The 27,192-nt window shown below is 55.3% G+C and overlaps 1 protein-coding gene across 2 annotated transcripts; it reads right to left on the bottom strand.

The window, feature by feature from the left end:
• Positions 1-130: 130 nt before the first annotated feature.
• Positions 131-21,722, bottom strand: LOC120605889 (PDZ domain-containing protein 4). Of its 2 annotated transcripts, none has more exons than XM_039866955.1 (8): positions 21,468-21,722; positions 6,068-6,303; positions 4,868-4,958; positions 4,279-4,377; positions 3,270-3,332; positions 2,733-2,834; positions 2,324-2,434; positions 131-2,144 (listed from the first exon to the last, which is right to left on the bottom strand). In XM_039866955.1, the coding sequence occupies exons 1-8, from the start codon at positions 21,525-21,527 to the stop codon at positions 597-599; spliced, it is 2,310 nt and encodes a 769-aa protein (XP_039722889.1). In that variant the 5' UTR covers positions 21,528-21,722; the 3' UTR covers positions 131-596. The 2 variants fall into 2 exon arrangements, with proteins under 2 accessions (XP_039722889.1, XP_039722888.1); XM_039866954.1 differs by having other exon boundaries at positions 6,050-6,303.
• Positions 21,723-27,192: the final 5,470 nt, after the last annotated feature.

The raw sequence follows: 27,192 nt of genomic DNA on the forward strand, positions 1-27,192 counted from the left end.
AAAGCTGCTTACCATTCTTCCCTTCCTTCCCACCCCCCTTCCCCCTCCCCGCCTCCTCCTGTCTCTTCCTTCCCCACCCACCTCCCTTCCCAGCTCCCCACACTAGGGTCTCACCCTCAGATAGGCTGCCTGAAGGAGCTGCCAGCCCCCAGGGCAGGTCCACAAAACAGAAAAACAAGTGGCAAGCACAGAAGAAGAGAAAAACCACAAAAATCAGGGTTGCCTTTTTCTACAAATAGTGGAGGCTCCCAGCAGGGGGAGAAGCTATGTTCAGCTCAAAGCTGGACATTCTCTTGTGCTCAGCTGACTTCCCTGTCCCTAAGTACCCATGCTGAGAGAGCACTGGAGTGGTGTGCATGAGCGTGTGCGCGTGCGTGTGCCTGGGCTCGTGTCACACACACGTGCACACAGCTCAAGGGGTGCCCCTTCTCCTTGGGGGCTTCTCTCTGTTAAAAAAGGCCTGTGCGTACACACAGACACACACATACTAGATTCTAAGGGAAAGCAGGGGATTGGGGTTCCTGGAGGCTCGCTGGACCCGGACTGGGGCAGAGGGCCCCCACCCTGGGGCACAGCCCGGCTCCCATCACGGTGGCTCAGACGGTGGTGACCGAAAGCAGAGGGTTGTAGACCCGCTTGCCGTCGGCCGAGCGAGTGCCGTGGGCCAGCATCTCCTGGATGGTGATCCAGTTGTCTAGAATCTTCTTGTTCCGCTTCTTCATAGTTTTGCGGTGGCTCAAGGCGATGATGTTGAGCTCAGTCTTGCTGTCGCCGTTCTGCTGCTCCCTCAGGCACTCCAGCCGGCTCTGCATCATGAACTCGCGCCGCTTCCGCTGCTCCCGGGCCCGGATCAGGTGCTGCTTCCGCTCCTCCTTGCTCCAGTAGCGGCCCATCTTCATTTCACTCACTGCGTCGTCGTCAGTGGTCATGCCGCTGCGCTCCTCCCGGATCTTCAGGGCCCGGGCTTTTAGGAGGCGATCACGCACGGGCCGCTTGGCCACATAGCGGGTCCCATCGCTTCGAACCTTGACCTTCCACTCCATGCGGGGTGCTTCGGTGGCCGCCGCTGCTCCACCCACCCGAGGGCCACCAGCCAAGACCAAGGGGCCATGGCCCAGCTCCTCCAGGCCACGTGGCGGGGCCAACTGCAAGCAGCTGTGGTAATGCTCACTCTCCTGGCCCTGGCCTCGGTGGCGCCGAGAGAGGTAAGGGCTGCTCTCGGGGCCCACGCGCTCCAGGGTCACCCCCGTCTTGGGGCCGCGGCGGACACGCTCCTCTGAATGCTGTCTCCGACCCACCTCGGGGTCCCGAGAGAGGGATCGGAACTTGGAGGGGCTCCCCTGTGGAGGAGGAGCCGCCTTGGGATGGGCGGCGACAGGGGGACCAGCAGGGGTCCGGTTCAAGTTGGAGTTGCCAGCAGCGGCCCGCCTCAGGGGGCTCTCCGGCTGGGGCTCGGTGATCAGTGGCGTGCTGCGACAGCTCTCCCCGGTGTTGTAGGCGCTGGTGCTGTCCTTGTCAGACTTCTCGGGCAGCTCGGAGATGTCGGACAGCTCGTGCTTCTTGGGCTCGCCAGCCCCCAGCTCGTAAAGGCTCTCCTCCTCCAGCAGCCAGGCTTTCATGCAGCGCTCCCGCAGCTGCTGCATCTTCTGCGCCCGCAGGATGTTCCGGCACTTAAACTCCAGGTGCCGTAGCTCCTCCTCCAGCATGGCCATCTCGTGGCCCAGGCTCTCGTTGCGGTTGACGTCCAGGGCGCTGTTGCCGCCCGAGGCCCGTGAGAAGAAGAGGCCCAGCTGGTTGCCGTTCTCCAGGTGGCACTTGATCTCCAGCAGCTCGCGGTAGCGCTCATACTCCTCATCAGTGAGGCCAGGGACGTCACCACCCCCCAGCCCAGCCCCCTCGGCCAGGAGGGAGTCCATGCTGAAGTGGAAGTCTCGGCTCTGCAGGGCGTCCCCCTGCAAGCCAAACTTGCGCAGAGTCCCGGGCGTGTTGGTGGTGCTCAGGGGCTCATCCCCCAGCAGATCGTGCTCGGAGCTCTCCTCATTTCGGGTGCTCTCATCAGTCCGACCCACCCCGCTGTCCAGCTCCTGGCTGTTGCTCAGGCCTGGGCCCACATCGGGGACCCCTTGTTCCTCTTCGTTTCCAAGCTGGGGCAGAAAGATGAGTCCCACTCAGTCTGGGTCCCACTGGCAGAAGGCGCCGCGGGAGGGTGCGGATCAGAAGGGCTTTGGGGTCTGGTCCACCTCTCATGTACCCCCCCCAACCCCTCCTCTCTATCCCCTCCCTGCTTACCCTCCCCACCACCTGCCTTTCCCCGCTTCCTCACCTGCTGGGCGGGGGGCGATTTCAGCTTCCGCACTCGCGGGTCCCCCTCATTCTCTAAGGCCAAGTCATCCAGTAGGTCATCCCGGTCACTATCCTTCCATCGCTTCGCCAGCTGCACAGACAGAACCATGCTGTCCCCACTGCCTTGAGGACGTCCCCAGACACCCCTTCAGTTGCCCCAAGGTCCCATACTCAGCCTCTTGGTCTCAATGAAGTTAACAAACCAAGAGAGGGGGTGCTCCCAGCCCACTCAGCCATCAGAGGCCAGAAGGGGAAAGGGGCCCTGGGACACCGCCAGCCAGTCATCAGTGCTAAGTCGTTAGCCCATCTGTGCCCTTGTGACATCGGCAGCTTCCGAGACAGAAAGCCCGATGTCAGGGGACCCAAGACATCCTGTCGGGCACACACACCTGGCTCTCAGGCCGGGCCACCAGCAGGGAGATGTTGGTGTTCTCCTCCTGACTCAGGATGGCCACCGCTTCTTCCCGGTTCTGGACATCCACACCATTTATCTGTGGCAGGCCAAGGGACAGTCAACAAGGACACCGGGGCTGGTTCTGGGATGGGCCCTGGATGAGTACCCTGGACTAGGATGGGCTTTTTCATGCTTTGGTAGGATGAAAAGAAGTGGAAGGTGCCTAGGGAGAGGACAGCCTGGCCCGTGCGTGCAAAAGTACACGTGTTCAAAGGACAGCTTGGAGTGGGAGATGTGCTCACATCTGGGGGATGGAGAGAGGCTTGCAAGGTGCCAGAGCAGATCCCATGGGCACGAGGGAGCCACCCAGGGCAGCCGTGAAGGAGAGATGAGACTCTGTGCAACCCAGCCCCGGTTTCAGGCGCGGCAGGGTGCCTGGTACCAGGCAGGACACAGCTGGGATCAGCTAAGGACAGGTGGTGGGTCGGCCGGCGTGGCGGGGCTTCAGGTCAGGCCTGCCCGCGCTGCTCACCTGGATGATTCGGTCTCCCTCACGGATCCGGCCGTCTTTGGCTGCAATGCTGTTGGGATTCACCTGCAAGGCACATACATCCTGGGGACTCGGCACCTCCGCTAAGGTGCCCTTCTAGTACGAAAGGGCAGCCTCACCTCAGGGGCCCCCAAAGCAAATCAAAGGCTCCTTATTTACTCCCTCGCTCCAGCTCAGACCAGCAGCTTCCAAGCTCCAAGAGGCGGGGACGGAACAGTGAAACTGGGACTAGTCACCTCTCCCCAACTCGAGATGCCAACTTGTCGACCAAAAGCTCCCAACCCCTGCCCTCCGCCCCCATGTCCACGCCCAGCTGACACTCCTACACTCTTTTGCATGGAAACCTGTTCTTTTTCGTGTCAGAGCCTAGGCATATGCAGGAAGTTGGCTACTATCCCATACTTTGCCATACTCAAAGACATCGGCAGTAGGATATTCATACGAAGGCTAATTGATTGGGGTACCACTACGGTGTGGATGGGAGCGGGGGAGCCGTCCTCCCTCCTGCAGACACACAGACATCTGCCACAGACAGGTGGGGGACAATGACCCCCGTGGGGACCAGGACGGCTGGCTGCAGGTCGTGGGAGAGAGAACAAAGCCTGGCAGGGACCTTATCCTGCGCCTCGACCTTGCTCACTGTCCCACCCCGGCCACAGGTATACTGGAGAAGGCCGCCAGACTAGATACACACTGAAGCCATTGGCCGCCCTGGCCTCGCCCACCAGCACCCTCCCTGTGATGCCAAGTAAGCCCTGTTCCTGACAGCTGCGTCATCAAGGGCGGCCTTAGAGTCCTGGGCAGTGTGGAGAGGATGAGGGGCTAGGATGAGCCAGCCCCTGCCTCAGCACCCGTGATGCCCATTCCTCTCACTGGTGCTACACAGATGGGCGTCATCAAAATCCAGCTTTGAGGTCCTAGCCCACAGGAAGACAGCATGGGGCTCCGCTACCTTCTAAAAGACCCCACCTCCATACCCCACACCTCATACCTCTCCAACGTAGATACCCAGGTCCTCTTCGTCATCGGTGCGGTAGCAAACCATCAGGCCCAGCTTGTCCCGGTGGCTGGCCTTATACAGCTCCACCTCCTGCCACAAGGGGTGCGGGGGGGAAGCAGAGGAAGAAAGTCCGGAAAAATGTGAGCAAGGACCCACGCTGCACGGGTGGCAGCCGCGGCCCAGCCCTGACCCACAGGGCTCGCGCTTCACCTGAGCCGAGTTTCTAGCCCCCGGTTCGAGGGTCTCGCTTACCATCCCCAAATGGCGCATGTGACCAGTGGTCTTCCCTACCAGGAAATGCCCAAGACACATATAAGACATGGCACGTACAGGACACAGACGTATGCGAGACACACACTCACCAACAGAAACTGAACATGGGACCTCACCCGTGCCCTCCCTGACTCAGCCAGACTTGGCCGGTGAGCCTGAGTAACCAGCCACACACTGGAAAGGGCCACAAGACCCAGCCACCTGGGGGCAGCAGGAGCCAGGCCTGAGCGGGGCTGCAGACAGCCGTCCTGGGGTTGGCACCCAAGGCCGGCTGCGAGCCCTAGCCTGACCTGGTCGCCCGGCTCACCTCATACTCCAGCTCGTCCATACGGTCTGCCTCCTGCGGGCCGCCCTCCAAGAACTCCGCTGGATCATAATACTCATGGCTGATGGGGGGGCTGCCCAGGAGAAGGGGGGGTCAGGCAGGCCATCTGCTCTTCCCATGCCCTAGCCCCAGCTCCCAGGCTGGCCAGTCCCAGGGCACTAAGCATGGAGCCCCGCTCTGGGCGCACCCTCCTCAGGGGAGACAACCCGGCTGCCTCTTCTAGAACGCCCTCCTGAGCTACATGCATCCATGCATAGACCAGGAATGGATCTCGAACGGGAGTGTGTGGGGGTCTAGAGGTCCACACTGGGGACCCAGGCATGCCAACCCCTCCCACCCTGTCCCATACCATCCCCTCTAACCGTGCCAGCTGGCAGGGACCGACTTTTCCAAACTGTGGGTGCCCTTCCCGCCCGGCATTGGCCCCACTCATGCAACGCCCCCAGGAGTTATCCAGGCCCCGAGGACTGATAGGGAGCAGGGAAGGACCAACTATATCTCAAGTAGTGGCCCTCCTTGCCCCGAGGCTAAGCTTGGCTGCTGGTGGCCCTGGGCCTACCTCTCTGCTGCGAGAAGGGGGTCCCGGAACCCCCTCCCTGCAGCCGGGGCTTAGATAGCAGAATGAGTCCGCGCTCACACAGTCATGAGCCAGCAGGCCAGGATGAGAGGCCCTTCTTCCGAGCAGGCCAAAGAAAGAAGCCGAAGAGATGGAAGAAATTCAGAGCAGGGAGAGAGATGAGACAGACAAGGATGCAAGAAGATTCAAGAGATGATGCTCGTGAGGCAGAAGACGATGGGGCAGCAGAAGAGAGAGGATGGAGGAGGAGAGGACCTCAACCTTCCAGCAGCGAGGTCCCTGGATGATCCTCCCTTGGCCCTGGGAGTAGATAAATGGGGAACCTGCATGTCAGCCTCCCCCGGCCCCTTCCCCGGCTGGTGTCCAGCCTGAGGTCACAGGCCCGGAGGTTTCTGAGCCTTTGGGTGCCATAGTCAGCTCCGGAGGCCAAGGAACCTGCTTCCTGCCCGAGACGGCAAGCCAGTCGGGGTCTCCCTGCCACAGCCAGAGCTGCAGCAAGGTAGCTTCTGGGTGGCGTAGAGATGGCTGCCCCTGGTGGCATGTCCTCTCTGGAGGCAGGGCCCGGGGCCCTCCTGAGGGCGACTCACAGCTCAGACAGGACGTACGGCTCCAGGATGACCATGGGCGGGGTGGGCGGGCGCAGCTTGCCCAGCGCCATGATATGCTCGAACGTGATGTCAGTCTGAGTGCCACTGTCCACCAGCTGCAGGTCATGGCAGGAGCCATCCCCCCGGAGGCGGGGGCTTCGTCTCAGCACCTGGATCACCAGGGGCTCCTTGGAGGAGCGCAGGGCCTCCAGGGTTTGCTCCTGAGACAGCTTGGAGAGCTCCTTCCCGTTTACCTGCGGCAGAGACACGCCCCTGTGAGAATCCGCTGACTCACACTCCAATCTGCTGAGCCAAGAAATCTGCTTCCACCTTTGGCCCTGCTTACCCTTCGTGCTCTCATTCCCAGGCGAACCCCACTTCTCAGCCCTGTCCCCACACACTGCTGTCTGAGGATCTCTGGGCCATGCCCCGAAGGCCGGGGAGCCCCAGTGACTGCGCACTGTGTCTGGTGGGTGCTGAGGCCAGAGCTAGCATCTAGAAGATTGCAGAATCCCCCTTGGCAATGACTATCTGTTGTTCAGGAGGAAGGCCTTGACTCCTCTCCCGACGGGTGTCAACAAAGGGGTCAGGCAGGAGGGTCGGGAAGAGTTAAGAAGATAGAGAGGAAATGATCTCTGTCCTCGAGGTAGAGGAGGACTCGCCAAAGAGAAAAGGCCAACACACACAGAGCCTCCCGGCATCGCAAGGCAGCCCGAGGGTAAGGAAATGGCCCTTACACAAACACTGCCATTTCTCAGGCTCCTGATGTGCTTCTTCCCCACATCCTGATGCCTACGACCCATTTGACAGATGAAGAAACCGAGGCTCAGCAGGACAACAGGAGTGTGAGTCGATGTCATGAGCCGGGCCAGACCAGGCTGCACAGTGGTCAGACCGGAAGGGGGCGGGGAGCAGGGGAAAAAGGAGGAGGACAAAGCAGGCTGGGGCCAAGGAGAAGGTAGGACTGGAGCAGTCCTGAGGTTGGAACAGGATGATCCTGGGCAGAGGACGGAGGGCTTTCCCGGCAGAGAGCCAGGGTAGGTCCCCAGCTGGGCGAAGCAAGACATGCCCTCAAGGCACCTGGGAGCAGATGTCTGGCTCCAGCCCGGCCACTAATTTCTACAGCCTGCCTGCCTTGCACTCTGGGATAGTCACTTTCAGCATAGTGAACTCCACAGGACACACTGCGACCTCGAGGCCATCCTTGGCATAGAGGCAAGAAGACTAAGGACCAAACGAACGCAGCCAGAAGTCAGGGCATGTGTCATGCGGCCAAGTGAGGGAGAATCGGGAAGCAGCGGTTCCTGGAGGAGGGGGACAGTAGGGTCTTCAATTCACTCAGCAGCTAGTGGAAGGGCTGTTCTGGGCCTGGGGAGGTCGCACACTAGCAGCAACACCCCAAATGGCTACCTTCAGCAGGTAGGTGCTAAAACAGATCTTTGGGGGCTGCTAAGGAAGCACAGAGCCGGCCACATGCCTCCTAGGAAGGGGGACAGGGAAGGCTCCCTAAGCAGGTGGCACCTGCCTTGCATCAGGGGAAGGGAGAGGGCCAGGAAGAGCTGGGGAGGCTGGTTTGCAGATGCGAGCCAAGTCCCTCACAGTCAACATGGAGAGGGCAGGTCCCAGGGACCCAGCACCCACCCATGGATGGAGCTTCTGCAGGATGAGAGGGAGAAAGGTCCCACTTGAGCAAGGAAACACAGGCAGCCGTGGCCAACAAGAGCCCTTGTCCGCTGGGCTAAGCTGTCCCATCTTCCCATTCTCCTTCCCATTCTCGCAGAGCCACCTCCCACCCCGGAAGTCTCAGGGGTATGGAGCTAGCTCTTCATGGAGATGCCCAATCCGATTGCAAAATCCTTTCTTCCCAGCTGCAATGTGACACAGCAGCCCCTGGGTGTCGTTCCAGGAAAGCAGGCTGTCTTAGGAAAGCACAGGGAGTCCTAGGGACCCCTCCCTGCGTGGCCAGGGCTCCTCTGAGCCATGGGACTTGAGGAATTTTCTTTCTGCTACGTGACTGTCCTTGTAGATGATAATTTCAGTTTTTATGTCTTCCTTCTCCCCAAACTTCCGATGGTCAGGTAAGAAAAGATAAGTTTTAATCGATTTTGTCTCATTTTGAAAGAAACACAAGTTCATCATAAAACAGTTGAAAAATACAGAAAACTGTCAGGTGCCTTTGGAATTTCTGCAGAGCAGCTGGAAGGAGCCTTGAGGATCCAACAGCATCCCAGGCCCAGTGGCGGGCAGCATGGAACTGGGGGGTGCAGGGAATGGGGACCAGGCTCAGCCAGGGAGCTGGGAAGGTGAGGGAGGTGTGTACCCATGTGGGGTGGGGGTGAGGATGGAGATGTAGGTGTGACTTTGGCTGAGGTGAGGGGCTCTTGGGGTAGGTGTGTGGGTAGAGTGCGTGAATTGGGTGGGCATGGTGGTCTAGATAGGACTGTGTGTGGGGTGCAGGGGTCTGGGTGCGAATAGATTGTGGTAGGTGAGGGGTAGCGCTTGGTGGCAGTGGAGGTGAGTCTATGACATCGCCTGCTTACCCTCACTGCCACAGATGCTGCGCTTTCCTGTCCGCTCATACATCCTTTCTGTGGATCGGAGTAGTAGGAACAGGTGTACTCGGCACCTGCTCATTTCCCTCCCCCTCCTGTCACCTATACCCACTCTAGGCCAGGTGCCCAGGTATGTCTATCCCGGCTAACGAGCCACACTCACTAGCAAGCAGACACACGCTGAGGCCCTGCCCAAGCACCTGTGCACTGGGAGCCATGTAAGGCCCAGTGAACACACAGGGAATGTGCTGAACGTGCTAAGTGCATGGCACAGGTGGGACCCTGGTAGACCAAACACGTGGGCACCATTTCACAGCCATGATTTCCATCAGGCTCTGGAGGCCAACTGCAGGACTCGCCGAATACACTCATGCTACACCCCAATTTCTGACCTGAGGGCCCACCGAAGGTCAAGGGCTCAGGATGGGTATGGGAGGCCCAGGCTGGGCCAGGGGACAGCTTGGAGGGGAAGCCAGGCCCCAAGGGGCACCATCCAGCCTTCTCGGGGGCTCCCAGGAGCTGGTGGCCCTGAGCTCTGCTTCCCTGTCACACACCCCCCCAACACACACACACCAGGCAGGGGCACCGAGGGCAGGGCCTGGCTACTGCTTATACCCAGAAGGAATCCACAGTTATTTAGGCTCACGGGCCATGTGAACCTGGAGCGGTCAGCTTCACCCAGAGCCCTTCCAGTTCAGGGAGAGTGAGAATTGCTGAATGAGCCCATTATCAGAAAACTCACTATTAAAAAGTGTTTCTTTCATCGAGTGCCAACCTGCCTCTTTTGGAACAATCCAGAAGAAATCCACGTTCTCTTCCAACACTTCACATACCTGAAGCCCACTTGAACATCCCTCATACCCAGTTCCCAGTGGCTCTCACCTCCTCTAGCGCTGTGGGCGGGCCGTGCCAGCCTTGCCAAGTGCCAGGCATTTTTCCTTGCCGTAGCTAGAAACCACCTTTTGGCAGCCGGTCCTGTTGGTTCCACTACACACTTGCCTCACCTAGGACTTCATGCTCTTTGCTCAGAGCCTTTCCACACATGGCTCCTTTTCCTGCTGCTGGGATGGGCCCGAGTGGGCTGCCCCATGGACCGCAACTCCAACCCAATCCCAGATGAGCCGAAAGTCACTTCACTTCCACCGGGGACAGGGGACTCAAGCCTTAGAGGCACCCCTTTGCCCAAATGTGGCCCAGATAGCCCTCACACTCTGCTTGAGGACAGCCTGGTTCCCGTTATCCATTGGGAGAGCACTCACTACCCAGTCTCCACAAGTCCTACGCACAGTAGCCACCTTCAGGACCCATGGCACTCTGGTGTCCCTCATCCTGGCTGACCTCATCATGCCTCAGAGTGGAAAATGGTCATCTTTCTGGAGCGATCTGCCGATAATTATAAAGGAGGTTGAAAACATTCATCATGCCCTCCGACCCAGTAAACTTGCTTTAAATAATAGATCCTAAGCTAATAATAATAGATATTGTGTAAATCATAAAGATGTTAAGCACAGCATTATTTTTCTTGTGGTGAAATACACCCAACACAATATTTACCACCTTAATTTAACCATTTTATAGTGTACAATTCGGTGGCATTTAGTGCATTCACACTGTTGTGCACCTATCACCTCTAATTCCACATTTTCATCCTCCCCAAAAGGAGACACCCCCACACCCATTCCTCCCCATGCGCCCCCAGGCACCAGCACCCACCAATCTTCTGTCTGTCTATCTGGACACGTCAGATAAACAGAATCCTACACTATGCATCTGAGTGGCGTCTTTCCTTAGCGGGTTTTCTAGGTTCATCCACGTTGCAGCAAAGCATCAGTACTTCATTCCTTTTCTTGGCTGAGTGATAGTAAGTCGTGATCCGTAACATTCCGTCGTATGGATAGACCACACTGTTTCTCCATTCAACCGTAGGCGGACATTTGGGTCGTTTCTACCTTTTGGCTTCTGTGAAGCACGCCGCTGCGAGCATTCACGTACACGTCTCTGACTTCGTGTTCGAGTCCCTGTTTTCAAATCCTTTGGGTTTATGCACCTAGAATTTGGTGCATAAACCGTCGGGCATTCTATATTTAATTCACTGAGGCACCGGCATTATTTTTAATGCCAAAAACTTTACAGCAATCTTAACTTTAAGTGTCTACCACAGTCTTTAAATAACAAGCCTGTTTCTCAAGAAGATATAAAATGACACATGAACCGTGATGGTTACCATATAAAATACATGAATGGGAAAAGGCTTGGAAAGAATATAAATACATATTTAAAGAAACATGGGCAAGGGAAACAGAAATCTGAGATTTCTGGAAGCATGGCTCTCAGGGAGCGAGAGGCAGCCTGGACCAGGTGGAGGCAGGGAAGGAGGGGTGTGCTGGGACTTCGTGCTGCCACTTCGTGCTCGCTCAGAGTGCGAGGGGGCTCTCGGGACTTTGAACACTTCTTCATGGATGCACGTGTGATGTATATTCATTGGCATGTACGTATGTATCTAATATTATGCAATACTTTCTTCAAAGACTAGAAGAAAATTCACGAAAATGAAAAATATTCACAGTGGTTAACTCTGGGAGATAGTATTTATGTGATTTTTCTTTTCTCTTTTGTTCTCGATGACATTTTCTCCAATAAACATTATTATTATTATAATTAGAGAGAAAACACACATATTATAATAATCTAGCCTGTGATCCACCGAGTTTTCCTGTTTCCTCGCACACTGTGGCAGTTGGCTGGTTTGTGCTCCTGGGCAGCCAGGCTCGGACTGCAGCCTCTGGGCTCGGGCCCCTTGGGTGCCAATTAAAGAAGAGCAGTGGCAACAAAGTCACATCGGACTTTACATCCAGACCTCATCTGAGGAGGTTCAGGAGGCTCTGCTTTCTCTCTCCACTGACTTTAACTTCCTGCCCAGGTGTCCCGAAAAAGGAAGGGGGCAGCTCCCAGGAGATCCTAGGGGTCCGGGAAACAGGAGGGAGGGAACAGGGTGGAAGTTTGGGCCAGAGGGAGTAGGGGGAGAGACCTTCGGCTGCGGGGTCCAGGTGGTAGAATGGCCTTCACCCCGCACCCGCTTGCCTGGAAGGTGAGGAAGATGAATCACAGCTGCCCAACTACTTAGAGGAGGTGGCCAAGAAGACCCCCACCCCACGCCCACCCCAGAAAACACTGGGAAACTGTTTCTGGAAGGCTGGAGAAGGGCCTGGCCAAGGAGCTGGCCAGTATGCCTCAGGGGGCCTCGGGCCTGGGGCAGGACTGGGTAGACACCCTTTCACCCCTTCATCCTCCCCAACCCCCTCCTCCCCATTCACCCGAACCCCCTGGGCTCCCTCCTCTAGGACTGCATTTGCAGAAGTGATTCTGTGAGTGGCCAAGGTGGGCATTCTCTCCCCAGCCCAGGGTCTGAGCAGAAGAGGGCACCAGACTTATTGGGGTGATCGGTTCGGAAATCACATAGATGTCTAGTCACGATGTTGTACACCTGAAAACTAATATATTGTATGTCGACTGTAACTGAAAAATTTTTTTAGTTATTTCTTTTAAAAAGAAGAGGACAAGAGGCCTGGGGGTGGAGAGACACTGACCCCCTAGGTGCCAAGCAACAAGGGGGGAGGCGGAGCCAGTGGGCCCCCAGGTCTGCCTTCAGAGGGAGCCCGAGCCCACCCCCACACCCCAATGCCTACAGCAGCCCCTCAATGCAAGCCCTGCCATAGGAGCTTGGAGGGAGGGGACTAGATTCAGCTGGGACAGGGACCTAGCTTAAGACAAGCTCAAAAGGAGGGTCTGGAGGGAGTCCTGGCGGGTGTGGGAGGGGGGCAGGGGGGCTTAGCAGGTGGAGCATCAGAGGCTGTACCGGAAACAGGGAGCCTGGGCACGCGGGCTTGCTGCTCTGCACTTTGAGGGCGGCCCCGGGGGACTCGGCTCTCTCATCCCGAAGGGTCTGAGAACAAGGGATTCTAGGGACTAGATGCATCTGAGCGCGTCTGAATGCTGATGAGAAAGGTTCAGAAGAGGAAAAGATTTATAACGCCAGAGAGGGGAAGGAAAGACCTTGAGAAGGCCTGGGGGGACATTGAAGATAGACACTGAGAATACAGGGGCAGAACGTATGCTGGTGGCAGGTGAAGGAGACGGGGCGGGGGAAGGGCGGGTAGAGAGGACACGGGGACAAATGAGCAATGCGGGAAGCTCAAAGGGCAGTCACGATAGGGGAGGGGCCAGGTGGGCACAGCACCACTTCCACCCTCCCCACTCCCACCCCCCAACTCCCGCGGTACCGCAAGGCCAACGGAGGCGGAGGGCGGGGCCCTAGGCGCGCTCGCCCTTGTCCCCGCCCCCGCCCCGCCCCCGCCCGGGCCCGGGAACCGCAGACAAAGAGCGCGTGGCGGCAGGCGGCGCGCGAGTTGGGCCCCATCTCCCCGTCTCCCCGTCTCCCACCCTGGCTGGGGCCGGGTGCAGGCCCTGCTTTAGGAAGCCTAGCGCGGTTCTGCCGGGGGCTCCCGGTGGGAGGCCCTAGCCATACTTCCCAGATGTGGGATCTGGGCAGGCGACCAGGAGGGAGGGAGAGGCTGAGGAAAGAGCCCTGGCCTGGGCGACTGGGGGTCCCGGGGATTGGGGGGGACTGCGACTCCCCGGGAGGCCCGGGGAAGGCCCTTTCACTGGAGGTAAAGCCACAGGGAGGTGTTTACATAATTGCTAGGGGCGCGCGCCGCCGCTACATTATGACTCTCCTAAGCCCATTCTGCAGACTAGGAAAACTGACGCAAGGAGAGAACAGAAACCAGAAGTTACCCGCTGCCTTGGCCCAGAGTTCTGATCCACCAGCTGGCTCTCAGCTCTGCAGTCAGGATGTCGGGGATACTTTGGATGCAGCTGCGTCTCTGACTTCCCTGCCCAGACAAGTGTTATGGGGACCTCCAAACCGACGGAGCATTGGGGAAGAAGAAGCCCGGAGAAGGGCAGCCTGAGCCAAGGGCAGGCCCTCTGCACTCTTTTTATGTCTTCCCAACTCTGGACTTTGGAAATCGTCCCTCCACAGGAACGCCGGAGCGTCTGACAGTGGGCATCCGCATTCCTTTCACCCCGATCACCCCAGAGTGCACTCTGCTGCCCCTGATCTCTCCTTTCTACTCATTCGCTTTCGAAAGCAAGATGCTGGCGCCATCGCTTCCATTCCCCAGGAAACTGACACCCTTCATACGCTCATGAATTGAGCACGGTCACCTCTCCACATCTTTCCAACTGTACCAATAATGCTTATAGCTTTTTTTTTTTTTTGTCAGGATCCAATCAAGGACCACACACACACTACATTTGGTTGTTATATCTCTAGTCTTCTCTAATCTAAAACAATCTATCCACTTTTTTTTTTTAATTATTATTTTCATGACATTGACCTTTTAGAAGAGTCCAGGGTAGCTGCCTTGGGACCTGCCTTATAGAATGTCCCAGAGTCTGATTTTCCTTCATTAGATTCAGCTTAATAAGCACTTGGACAAGTTGCTGTGTCCTTCTCCCCACACCCTAACATCAGGAGGCACTGAGGTCAGGCCATCTCACAATTGGGGAGGCTTGGTTTGATCACGTGGTCAGGGTGGAGACTGCCAGGTCTCTGGTTGCCAAGTTGCATTTTTCCCTTCCTAATTCAGAAGAAATTGGGCGTAATACCTTGAGACTGAATATCCTGTTCTCCAACAACAGGATATTTGTCTAATGGTTTATCATCCAAGGATTCCTGCCTAAATGAATTGCACCGGTGGCTGCAAAATGCTTTCATTTGTGAGAATTTTAGCAGGGACACAGCACTACACTCCATCACCACGTGATTGGTCCAGTGAATGTTGTGCCCCCAGTTAAGGCTGCGTGAATAAGCCCCCATAACTCTGTGCCCACCCTTTCTGCCCAGAGGCAAGAGAGAGGAGCATGGGAGGCCTTCATCTCCAGGGTCTTTTTACTAGTTTGGGGGTGTTGTGTATATCTGGGTGTCCCTGTGAGCTGCCTGTATGTCGGTGAGGGTGTGGTTGATGGGAAAGGAGGGTCATTTACTACATATGGCATGAAAGAACAGATTATGTCTCTTGGGACTCCACTTGGGCAATGACCCCTGGAAATTGATTTGATAGGTCTGAGGTGAGTCCTAGATTATTTGTAACAAGCTCACTTCCTAAGTGATATTGATACGATTTGGGGCTTCATTGATTGAACCCAAATTCCTACCCGAGGTCCGTGCTGTTCTGAGTGTGGTCCGAGGACCAGCAGCCTGGACGTTACCTGGGAGCTTGTGAGAAACACAGAATCCCAGGCCCCACCTTGGACCTACACAATCAGATTCTGTTTTTTAACAAGGGCCCCAGAGTGGAGTCGCGCCGTCCCAGAGCGCCGCCTCGAGGAACCAGAGAGGCCTTGCACACACCTGAACAGGGTCCCTCTCCCTTCTCCTCCCCTTCCCCCTCCCTCCCCTAAAGCTGCTGAATGAGAGGGTGGTGCCCACCCACAGTCTGCTGAAATCTGACCCATCTGCCTTTTCCCTGCCTTTCCAGGGGAGAGCAGTCCTCTTAAGCACCCCTGAAGTCCAGCTTGGAGAAAGGGGCAGGGAAGAGAGGAAGCCCCACACCGCCTGAGTGAAAAAGCAAAGCGATTCCTGAGGTCATCATCAAGATCAGCCTTCAGGTGTGTGTGCTCACAGCTTCCCAGGCCCCATGGACAAAACCGAAAGAAAACCAGTCGACCCACCCACCTCTGGGCTAAGCTGCGGGCCCAAGGGCACGATTCGTGGCTAGCAGTGATCAAAATGACATTCTTTATGGAGCGCTTTTCGTTTCGTTTCTAAGCATGAGCAAGAGGCAGATTCCCCTCCAATGAGAGGAGATGCCTGTCACATCCCCAAAGCCAACCCCAAAAGCCCCAGCTTTCTCAGTCTTTCCTCCTCTGGCTTGACTCCTGCACAGAAGGACCAAATCTGTCCCTCATCACTCAGGGCTCCCTCTTCCTGTGTTTTTTCTTCCCTTTTTTTTTTTTGGATGAAAACTCACTAGAATAATAAAGTGACACGTCATGAGTAGGCCTTCTCATCAGGTTTTTTTTTTTTTTTTGCGTTTGTTTGTTTATTTATTTTAATTTCCATCAGTTCAACATCTTAACAACGGACTTAATGGCCTGATGGCAGCGACTCCCTCTCCACAACCCATGAGATCCCAGGGGACCCAGTGTTGATGCTCATTTCACCATGGCAATGACCCCAGGAGGCAGGCCCTCTGTATTCCCACTTAGCAGGTGAGGAAACTGAGGCACTTGGCCAGTGAGCGATTCGGTAACAGCACACCTAACAGCACACCGCAGGGTCGGCCCTGGCGGGGCCCTGAGGCAGAAGGAAGTTAAGACCCACTCACAGCCTTATGAGGAGTGTGCAGGGCTAGGTGCACTCAACCTGCTTTTTGTCCTTTGGTGTTTGTGTATATGTATTTCTTGTTTTGAAAGCTTTACTGAGGTACAAATGCCATATGATTGACTACGCGTATTAAGAGCATACAGTTTGAAATGATTTGATATGTATATACACACACACACACCTGTGAAATCACCACCACAAGTGCCCTCAGGCCCCTTTGTCATCCCTCCGCTGCCACTCATCCCTGTAAATGCTGATCTGCTTTCTGTCACTATAGATTTGTTTGCGTTTTCTAGATAATTTTCTATCGAGGCTCGGGCAGTCCTCGGAAATGAGGAAAGGAAGGGCATTTTAAAATCTTGGGACGATGGTAAAGCATGGTGAGCCTGTGCAGATGGTGGCTATTGGAATTCAGTGTCCCATTCACGAGCCAGAGGGCCTACTTCATGCACAACGGCAGGGCCAAGGCCCTGCTCACGGGAAGCTCCCACTCAAGGGGAAGGGAGCATGTTAGGTGGGGAGAGGTGCAATGGACAACGGAGGCGTATGTTTCAGAAAGGTGACAGGCGCGGGCCCACTACCCTCCACCCTGCTCTCAGCAGCAATCGGCCCTTCTCTGCCTCACTGTTGCCTGTTTGCTCATGGTCAGTCCCACTGTAAAAAGGCCCCGGGGGAGGGGGGAGGAGGATGTGATGTTCCAAGCTGGATCCCCAGCACAGCAGGGTGGTAGCTGGCACAGTGTGGGGCTCAGCAAGTAGATGCTGGACCAAAGAATACCTGGGAGACTACCAGAAGGACTGGAGGGGTGTCCTCTGGCTTCTGATGTGGCCAGAGGGGCGAAGACAGGCAAGTCCCGACACTCCGAGCTGAGAATTGGTGGAATGGCCAGAGGCAGGTCCTTTGTCACAGAAGCCTCCTATGTGCCAGGCCGGCCTGCCAGCCAGCACGCGATGGGGTCAGACAGGGGTACCAAGGTCAGGAAAACTGGGGTGGTGGGGGAAATACAAAAAGGCAAAGAAATGAGCTCATCAGAATGGAGTGTGATTAGATGCATGACAGAGGACACAGGCCGGGTGGCAAGCAGGGGACATGGAAGGTATTTCGTGCCTGGGTACTAGGTGGTGCTAGATGCCACCTCTTCCTTTCCCCTTTAACCAGGCTGCTCCTACCCGTTCCCACCATTACCCCCCAAGGTCCTTTCACAAAGATTTTCAAACATCCCCACCCACCCCCCCGCACCCATCCTTTCCAGGACATGAAGCTAGGACAAAAACCCAATGTGTGTGTGAGAAAAGTAAGCCAGCTGGAGGGCTGACACGTCCGTGATAGACCACATCAGAAGAATAAAGGGCCAAACCCACGTGATCATCTCAATGCCACAGAAAAGGTAGTTGACAAAATCTAACAACCCTTCATGATAAAAATGCTCAAACTAAGAATAGAAGGGAACTTCCGCAACCTGATAAAGAGCATCTAGGGAAAGCCCTCGCTAACCTCATACTCATTGGTCAAAGACTAGAAGCTTCTCCTTAGATCAGAAACAAAGCGAGGATTCTCACTTCTATTCAACACTGTACTGGAGATTCTAGTCAGAGTAAAGAGGCAAGAAAAAGAAACAAAAAGTATGCAAATTAGAAAGGAAGTAAAACTATCTCTATTTGCCCATGACGTGATCTCCGAAGAATTCACTGAAAACTACTAAAGGTAATAAATGAGTTTAGTAAGGTTGCAAGGTACAGGCTCAACATACAAAAATCAATTGTATTTTAATACGGTGGCAAGAAGAAAGGTGAAAAAGAAAATTAAGAAAACAATTCCACTTACGACAGCACCATAAAGAATAAAATACTCAGGAATAACTTTAACAAAAGTGTAAAACCATCAGCGAAGGAAACTTAAGACTTCAATAGGAAAACTTTCCATGTTCATGGGTAATACTCCCCCCCAAACTGATCTACAAATTCAATGCAATTCCTACAAAACTGCAGCTGGCTTCTTTTCAGAAATTGACAAGCTGATCTGAAAATTCATGTAGAAACTCAAGGGACACAGAATAGCCAAAACAAAGTCGGAGGACTCACACTTCCTGATTTCAAAATCTACTTACAAAGCTATGGTAAGTAAAAGCAGCGTGGTCCTGGGAAAGACAGACTTTTCTCCGGAAAAGGTATGCAAATGGCCAATGGCAAATGAAAAGATGCTCAACGGAAATGCAAATCAAAACCACAATGAGTTACTACCTCACACATAGTAGGATGGTTATTATGAAAAACATGTATTGGGAAGGATGCGAAGAAATTGGAACTCTTATATTGCTGGTGGGAATGTTAGATGGTGCAGCTCCTGTGGAACACAGTTCAGCAGCATCTCAAAAATCAAATAGAATTACCATACGATCCAGCAATTCTATTTCTGGGTATATACCCAAGAAAATTGAAAGTAGGGACTCAAACAGATATTTGTACACCCACAGCAGCATTATTCACAATAGCTAAATGGTGGAAGCAATCCAGATGTCCATCAACAGATGAATGGATAAATATTAGGTGGTATAGACATACAAGGAAATGTTATTAAGCGATAAAAAGACATTTTAGTACTGATCCATGCTAAAACATGGATGGAACCTTGAAAACACGATAAATGAAAGAAGCCAGACACAAAAGGTCACATGTCATATGGGTCCATTTAGATTAAATATCTGGAAAAGGCAAAAGCCTTACAGTGAAAATCAGTGTGTAAACAGAGTGCTGAGAGGGCTGGGAGGGGGCTTGGGAATGGGTACGGAGTTTCTTTTTAAGGTGACAGAAAAGTTCTGGAATTAGGGAGTGGTGATGGTTGCATAACTCTGAATATACTAAAAACCACTGAATTGTACACTTTACGAGGGTATGAGAATTATATCTCATTAAAATGCCTGCGAGTCATCAGGAGAAAAGGACCTGGAATTCAAGGCTAGGATAGAGACTCGGAGGTTGTTAACCTGGGAGTCAGGGATTTCTGGGGATCTAGGCAGAGGCTCCGGGGAGTCCTGGCACAAGGAAGCCACGTGGCAAGTGGTGCAGGTGTGAGCGCGCATTTCTCCGCGCTGCACTGTCTCCCAGTGGGGCCCCTTACTCTGGGGTAAGGTGCAGAGGCCACGGGCGGGCATGGAGTCAGAAGAAGTGCCACCGAAGCTGGGGGAGCAAGTGTTTAAGGAGCACTGGGGGCCAGGCAAGGGGTCCTGGAAGCCGCCTGGTCTTTTTGGGACAAAAGCTTCCTTCTCCCCTGAGAAGAGGCTGTGCCTGGGACTCCAGCTCCCCAAACGGGGTCACCTGGGATAGCTAATGGTTTCTTCTGCTTTCCAGATTTAAGAAAATTCAACCCTCTTTTGCCTTCCCTTAAGTTTCAAGAATGGTTCCGCTTTTAAAACTGCATCCAGTCTCCCCTTCTGTCCAAACTTCTGCAGGAGCTTTAAAAAAGAGCAGCATCCCCAGGGACTGGTCAGGGATGGCTACAGCCCAGACCAGTTAACAGCGGAAGGCGGCTGGCCGGTGGAGGCCGTCCAATCTGGGGGGCCTTGGGGAGAGAGAGCCCAGGCCTTGGGGCTCTCTCTCAAGGAGGAAAGCCTGGTCCAGGAATTTCTCTTCAAGCCCTCCTCCAACATGGAGTCCCGTAAAGGCACTCCCAGTCCGACCTGTGACTGCCACGGGGAGCCCCAAGGGTTACCCAGTGTCGGCTCCCAACCACGGCTCATTTCCGGGCGTGGAGCGCGGTGCACGTTGCCCTCCGCTTTCACACATCCCCATGAGACCGGCCTGAAATGAAGTACTATATCAATGCCTCCCCGGCAGAGTCCAGAGCCCACCGCTTTGGAACCGCTTGCTTTTTGATAGAATGATTCCAAGAAAGAAAGCAGTGAGGATGAGATTCCAAGGCCTCATCGACCAAGCAGCTCGCCTCCCTCCGGCAGCCCCCGGGATTCCACGGGACTGCCTCTCGGTCCCAGCCTGGGTCATTCCCGAACCCGATCCCACGAGGAGGCAATGGCCAGAAGGAGAGATGAAGGGGAGTGGAGAGAACGGTAGAAAGAAGGCGGAGGGAAGGGAGCGGGAAAAGCTGAGTGCTCCGCGCGGCCCGGAGGCACGCCCCCCCGGAGCGTCGCCAGGCTCGGGCAAGAGTCCCCACTCCTGCCCCTCTCCCCGGGCCGGAGGGTCTAGGCTCCCAGCACCAATGCTGGGCTTCCCCGGCTTCCCCGATCCCCCCATGCACTGGTTCTTCCCCCTGCCCGCGCCCCAGCAGATGTAGGGGTTCCCTCTATTCTTCTAAGGAGACCCCGTTCCCCCGGCCAACGCCGCTCCAGCCTGCACTTGCTCCCCAGTCCGGACCAATAAACACGGAGTTGAAGCGCATACCTGTCTGTGCCCGGTCTATCCCTGGATCCTGACTCCCTCTGACCTTGAACTCCCTCCACTTAGCCCCGGGGGTGCCTCAGGCCACACCATATAGGACATTTCTCTACACAGTTCAGAGCGCACACAGAAAGTACACACACGCGCGGACGCAGGAGCCTCCGCGTACACACAGACTGGGCACAGGCACGCACTCACGATGTCACGCCACGCACAGGCAAGGAAGACCCTGTCCAGCCTCGGGGCCGGAGGTCCAGGTCCGAGTGCACAGCCCGGTGTCTCCTCTTCCTCTTCCTCCCAGCCACGCACCGCCCGGTCCACACAGCCTGGGTCATTCCCGAACCCGATCCCAGCGGGACAGAGCGAGGCCCAGCGGGCCAGACCGGGCCAGAGCGGGCCAGGTACCGCCGCCCGCGGGCGGCCTTCCCCGCTGACCCTGGCAGCGGCCACTCACTGGAGGCGCGCAAGGCCTGGGAGCCCACCGTTTGGGCAGGGCCGAGGCAGAGAGTGGGTGCCGGGTTAGGCACCCCGGCCCGGACCGGGCGTAGGTGGGCCACCAGGTCGCCCGCGCGCTCCTGCGCTCCTGTCCTTCGGAGACCTGGATTTGGCCGCCCGTCGGGACGCGGGAGCCCGGCTCCTTGCCCTGCCCTGGGTCCAGCACCGCAAGCGTGTGCAGAAAACGGAGCCCGTTGCCATGCAACCTCTACCCCGCGCCGGCGCCTGCAGCACCGCGCCTCCCAGCTCGCCGGCCAGGGGTGCAAGCGCGCAGGACCTGGGCTGAGCCTTACTTCCCGAGCGGGTCCGATCTGGACCCAGGGCTTGCGTCCCAATCTACTCCGGGCGCCCGAAGGATGCGCCCCGCATCCCTATGCCCACGCAGCTCCCCCTGTCTGTGACTGGTTTCCACAGAGCGCCAATACCCAGCAACCACAGAAATTGAAGAGGAGGATGGCTTCCTACCTCTTCCTCTAGAGCCCTCCAGCCCTCCCACGTATGCTGACCCGGTTCCATCAGGCCCACCCCCGGGCTGGCTTCTTCCCCAGGTGTCACCCACGCCCCCCGCCCCAGCGGCCTAGCCGCCCTACCTGAAGCATCACTTTGTACTGCTCCTCCGGTTTCTGGACCACGCACATATTACATCCCATGGTGCTAGCCGGCGAGGAAAGGAGAGCGGGAACGAGAAAACGCCTTTCACTGGTCGGTGCAAGGGACCTCGGGTCCCGGGCCGGGGCCGGGGGCCATATCTTAGCGTGGGGGGCGGGCCGCCTAGCGGGGGAGGGGGACACGCCCCCGAGAGGGGGTCAACCCATGCCCCTTCGGTTAACTCTGTTGGCTGCTGCCAGGCATGCTCCTCGCACCCGGCCAGGGAAAAAAAAAAAGGGCAGCGGGGGATGGGCGGGCGCGCCGGGCGTTGCTTGGCTACGGCCCCCCAGGAGGCACGGGGGCGCGCCAGGCCGCCGGGGGCGTTAGGGGCCTTGGGCCGCGCGCCTCCCCGCCCGCGGGGCCCGCCGCTGCCGCTGCCGCTGCCGCCTCCGGCTCCCGCCCATGGCCGCCGGCCCCGGGAGCCCGGCCCTCGCGCTCGGCGCCGCGGCCCGGCCCGCCGACTGGGGCGCGGCGGCGCGGCGGCGGCCCCCGCCCGCGGCCAGGCCCGCGCCCGCGCTCCCGCCTCGCCCGGCCGCGCTCCCGGCGCTCCCGGCGCCCGTTCTCTGGCCCGTAGCCGGCCCCGCTGTCTCCAGCTCCCGCCTGGGACGACGGGCACGCGCTCGCGCCCGCGGCGGCAGCGGCGGCGGGGGAGGGGCGCGGGGACGGGGCGCACGCGCGCGGGAGAGGAGATCGGGGCTGGGTGGGAGCGCGAGCGGCGGGAGGCTGCGGGAGCCGGCGCGGGAAACCGGGGGCGGAGCCCGGAAGGGGGTTTGGGGGGTCCCTGGCGTCGAGCCCCGGATTGCCCAGCACAGCTCGTGCCGCCTGCGCGGTGCCTGACCCGGAGACAGGGGTCCAGTTTGGAGGAGCGCCTTCTGGGTTCCCCCAGAGAGCTCAGGGCCTCCGGATGAGCGTGCGATATCAGCCCCTTAGCCAGGTCCTCCACGCCGCAGCCCAAATGCCCCTATCCGTCCCTCCGTCTTCCCTTTAATGAAGGCTTCTCTCCTTCAACTCAGCCGTTCCTTTGCTGTCGTTGAAATGGACACCTTTGTTAATTTTTTTTAAGGGGAAAAAAAAACATGAGGTGGAGTGAATCGTGGGGGAGAGTCGGCCAAGAGGCGTGGGATGCCCTGGGGTCTTCGCGCTAGCAGAGGACCGACCGGCAGCTGCCTACCTGCCTGTGTCTCCCATCCCCAGCCCGCGCTCAGACCCAGCGCTTAAACGTTCCCTTCATCTCTTCTCTCCCACAACCTGTCTTCTCTTCTTGGACAAGCCTAGAGAGAGAGAGAAGGCCTTTGCCTGGAAGGCTCATCGGATTGAGGGCGGGCTTCCCATGGGTGCCGAGGAGAGCTGCTGAGCCCAGGCCCCCTGGCTGCACACCTTAGCACAGTTTGGCAAGTGACGAAATCATTAAGCAAACCGGGCTGTTTAATTAGACGGCAGCCGTGCGGGAAGTCCCCTCCAAAGCCCTTCTTTCCTCCCTGACATTTGGTTTAGAAAAGACATGTGTGTGTCCCAAAAAGCAGACCTTGAGACAAGGGCTGGTGTGCAGACTGTCTGTGTTGGAAAGTGGTCTCGGGATGAAAGCCAGGATGCATACTCGAGTTGGTGGGCACTTGGCTGCTGGGCCTTGACCTGCCAGGAGCTGGATAGAGTGCATCTCAGAACTGGCTGCCCCAGACCTGAAGAGGGGACCACTGTACCGCAAAGGACCACAAACCTGGTGGCTTAAAACAACAGAAATGTATTCTCTCACCTTTCTGGTGGCTCCAAGTCCAAAATGAAGGTGTCAGCAGGGCCGTGCTCCCTTTGAGGGCCCTAAGGGAGAGTCCTCTTTCGTCTGGTCCTAAGTTCTTGGGGGCTCCCAGCGATGTCTGGTGTTCCCTGACTCGTAGCTGCATCACTCCAATTTTCACCTCCTTCGCATGACCTCTAAGTGGATCCGTAGTGAGGCAGCAGTCCGTTTTTACCAGCATATTTAGATGACCATCTATGATCCAGGTCTGAATGTTTTCCCCTTATTAGTCAGTTATAGGGAAACTCTAGCCATGAGTCCACAGGCGTGAGCTGAGGGTGAGTACCAGTGTGATGGAGGCAGGGGCCCTGGGGTCTGGACCTGTTCATGTACCTGACTTGACCCTCTTGCCTCAGTTGGGCCTGGTTCCAAAAGTGCCGTCTCCATCACATTGCTGCTTTGCCTGCCTTGCCACGTGACTTGGTGGGATCGCCAGCACTCGGCTCAAGAGAGGCAGCTCCAGTCCCATAGGCGCTTGTCTGCGCCACAGCCCAGTGGCATTGCTAGCAGCTGCTTTCTGAGTGGTGAGTAGCTCTGCCAATGGCCTTACTCCCAACCTTTATGGGTCCATGCTGGGATCCTTCTCTTAGGATGCCACAGCCCATGCACAGCATCATAATCTACCATGGACAGATCTCTCTTGTGCACCTTTAGGTTGGTTGCGTCTCATGGCTCTATTGGCCAAGCAGTTTGCACTGCAGCCCAGACCTTCTGCAGGGCTTTCTTGCTCTGAGCTCCACTCAAAACAGGTCACGCCTGTGCATCCCAAGACCTGCTTGATCAGGCATTCCATCAATTTGGTGACCTACCCAGCATCATGCCTGATAAATCCCTTTTTTTTTTGCCTAAGTTAGAGTCAGTTTCTTCCTGCAATCAGAAAACCCTAACAAATACAAAGCCATGTGAGATTGTAGGGAGGAAGGAGAACAGAGACAGTCAGTTGATCCAGGGGCAGCTACTTTGATCTAAGCTCGGCAATGAGGATGAGGGTGGAGGGACATCCCAGCATGGCAGGGGGGTCACAGGTATAGTGGATGGCCGGGCTGGAACAGAACAGGATGCTCAAGACACAGGCGTGAAGGCTTTCACCAAGATGATCGTTGTAGCCATTGTAGTATTTGTTGCTGAAGACCAAATGCCAAGGTAAGCCTGCCCGGATTCTTTTCTGAACTTGTCCTATTGTGACCATGCTGCTCTCCCTCCACGCCCCGAAGCTTGGACCAACTGAGGGCACCAGGTCACCCCACAGAAGGATTCCACTCTTACACACTCCTATTGCTGCAAAAAGGTCAGGAGCCCATTCTTCTATTTTTCCACTGGATGTGAGGTCTCTGGTCCCCATTCCAGTCCTGCCAGATGTCCGACTGGGGACCCGTTTCTCAGTACCTGCTCGTGACCACGCCCACTGGCTTCCCAACAAAGCAACTTTCAGGGACGCCGAGGCCAGACTAGGACCCGGAAACTCTGTCCAGCTTCTCTTTTCTGGGGAACCTTGACTCTTCATCCTTTGTCATCCTAGAGTGACAAGGTTGCTGTCTCCTAACACGGCTATAATCTTTGTGTGTGCATCTTCCACGGGTTGTACCTTTGATGTTGTAGCCAAAGAAATCATCACCAAACCCAAGGTCACCTAGATTTCTCCCTAGGTTATCATCTTTTAGGACTTTATAATTTTGTATTTTACATTTAGGTCTATGATCCGTTTTGAGTTCATTTTTGTGAAGGATATAAGATCTGTCTAGATACCTTTTTTTGTTTTTTGCATATGGACTTTCAGTCGTTCTAGTACCATTTTTTTTAAAAAGGTTATCCTTTCTCTATTGAATTGCCTTTGCTCCTTCGTCAAGGATCAGTTGACAGCACTCGTAGGGGTTTATTTCTGCTATACCATTTTGCAAAACTGAAAACAAAGCCTGTCGATGGCGTGGAGGAAGCAAATAGGAGGGTCCCAGGGAGCTTCTCATGTTCTATATGAGAATGTGTCCTGGCTCATAGGAACATGGATATTTCTTTTCTAGTTTTTTTTTTTTAATTCAGATGCATAGAATCGGATTACTCACTATCCTTCAAATTAGTCCCCTCAAGGTCTGCTTTCGTTTGGTTTATTTTAAAAATAAGCTCATTAAGAACTGTGAAGACACTACCCAACCCTGGCAAGGGACCATCGCCAGTAACTTCCATGTAGCATCCTGACTGCCCACCCCCCACACCTCACAGAGACCAATAGTCTGCATTTGGATCGACCATTCTCTTGCTTTTTCAAATTGTGATAGACTACGTATAACACAAATTCTGCCATTTTAACCATTTTTAAGCACAATTCAAGGTATTAATTACATTCGCAATATTCAATCATCACAATTTCCAAAACCCCTTAATCGCCCCTAAAAATCATTACTCATTAAGCAATAGCTCCCCGTTTTGCTCCCCCAACTCCCAGCAACCTCTACCTACTTTCTGTCTATGAATTATTTTATATAAGTGGGATAATATTTGTCATTTGACGACTGGTTTATTTCACTTAGCGTAATGTTTTCAAAGTTCATATGTGTCGCAGCGTGTGTCAGAATTCTATTCCTTTTTATGGCTGAGTAGTATTCCACTGTATGAATTGGTCATATTTGTCTATCCAGTCATCTGTCAATGACACTTGAGCTGCTGCCCTTTTTTATATAGCTTTATTATATATTTATATATGCCCAAAATTATATTTCAGTTTAGCAGATTCTTAACTTTATGCAAAAAGTATCCTGTCTGTAGTGTTCCGGGACTTGCTTTTCTCTCGTCAACATTATTATAACTAAGATTTTTTTTCCACGATGTCATTTCCATGATGGGCACTTTGGTTGTTTCCCGTTCGTTTCTCTGAACTGCTGTGTGCACATCTTCTAGTGCAACATATGGAAGTTCCTCTCGCAAGTGTGTCCAAGAGTGTAAGATATGCGCATGTTCAACTTGACAGGCGAGACCGAATGGTTTCCCAAAGTGGTCCTATCAATTTATGCTCCCACTCGTGTTACTGGCAGTCAGGCGTCTGCGTTGCGAGAGTCAGGAGCTCAGTCCTTGGATCTCCAACAAAAGATTTACATGGAGGTCCGACGCTCAGAGAAGAAAGAGCGAATGAAAAGTAGCAAACAGAAGTGATTTTATTAAGTAGGCAGAGTAAAGTACACTGGGGCAAAGTCCAAGCAGGCTCCTTGATAGAGGATTGGGGACACGACGAGTTGAGGGGTGGAGTTTATACAGGCCTCAGGGTTTCTTTGTTCTCCCTCGGTCTGTCCCTCTTACCTCAAATGGCACGAATTTTCTGCTCCTGCCTTAGGCCCTCCTCCAAGCTGGGACCTGTGCAGTGTGTGTCTGTAAATGGGAAGTCGTACACCTGTGCCGTGGCAATTTTGAGGATAACGCATGCCCAGTTAACTATTTTGCCCGTACTTGTTGAGTACTGCCGGAGTAAGGTCGTATAATGGTCAATTGCAGTTAACTGATGGGGGTTCGGGGGAAGGGGGAAGAAAGGTGCCAGGCACTACTAGGCTTTTCGGTCTGCCTGTCTGGCTCCTGACCTTGGGGGACTAAGGGAGGCTCCCCAAGCCTGCCAGACCCCTGGCTGTATATTTTCTTCTGCTGAGCTGGTCTCTGGGGCCTGGTTAACCCTTCATTGTCCCTCTCCCTCAGGCTCATATCTACCTATCTACCTACCCTGTCATTAGCAATGTATAAAAGACCCTTGGGGATCTAAGTCATCTTCAACTTTTGGTATTTTCGGATTTCTCCTTCCTCCAGGTGGATGGGTCGAAGTAATCTCTCGCTACGGTCTTACATTTCTCTGTTTTCTTCAGTGGTTTCTTGGCCATATGTGTTTTCTCTTCTGTGTT

Source organism: Pteropus medius, unplaced genomic scaffold (assembly GCF_902729225.1).
Source record: "Pteropus medius unplaced genomic scaffold, Ma_sr-lr_union100, whole genome shotgun sequence".
Classification (NCBI taxonomy): domain Eukaryota; kingdom Metazoa; phylum Chordata; class Mammalia; order Chiroptera; family Pteropodidae; genus Pteropus; species Pteropus medius.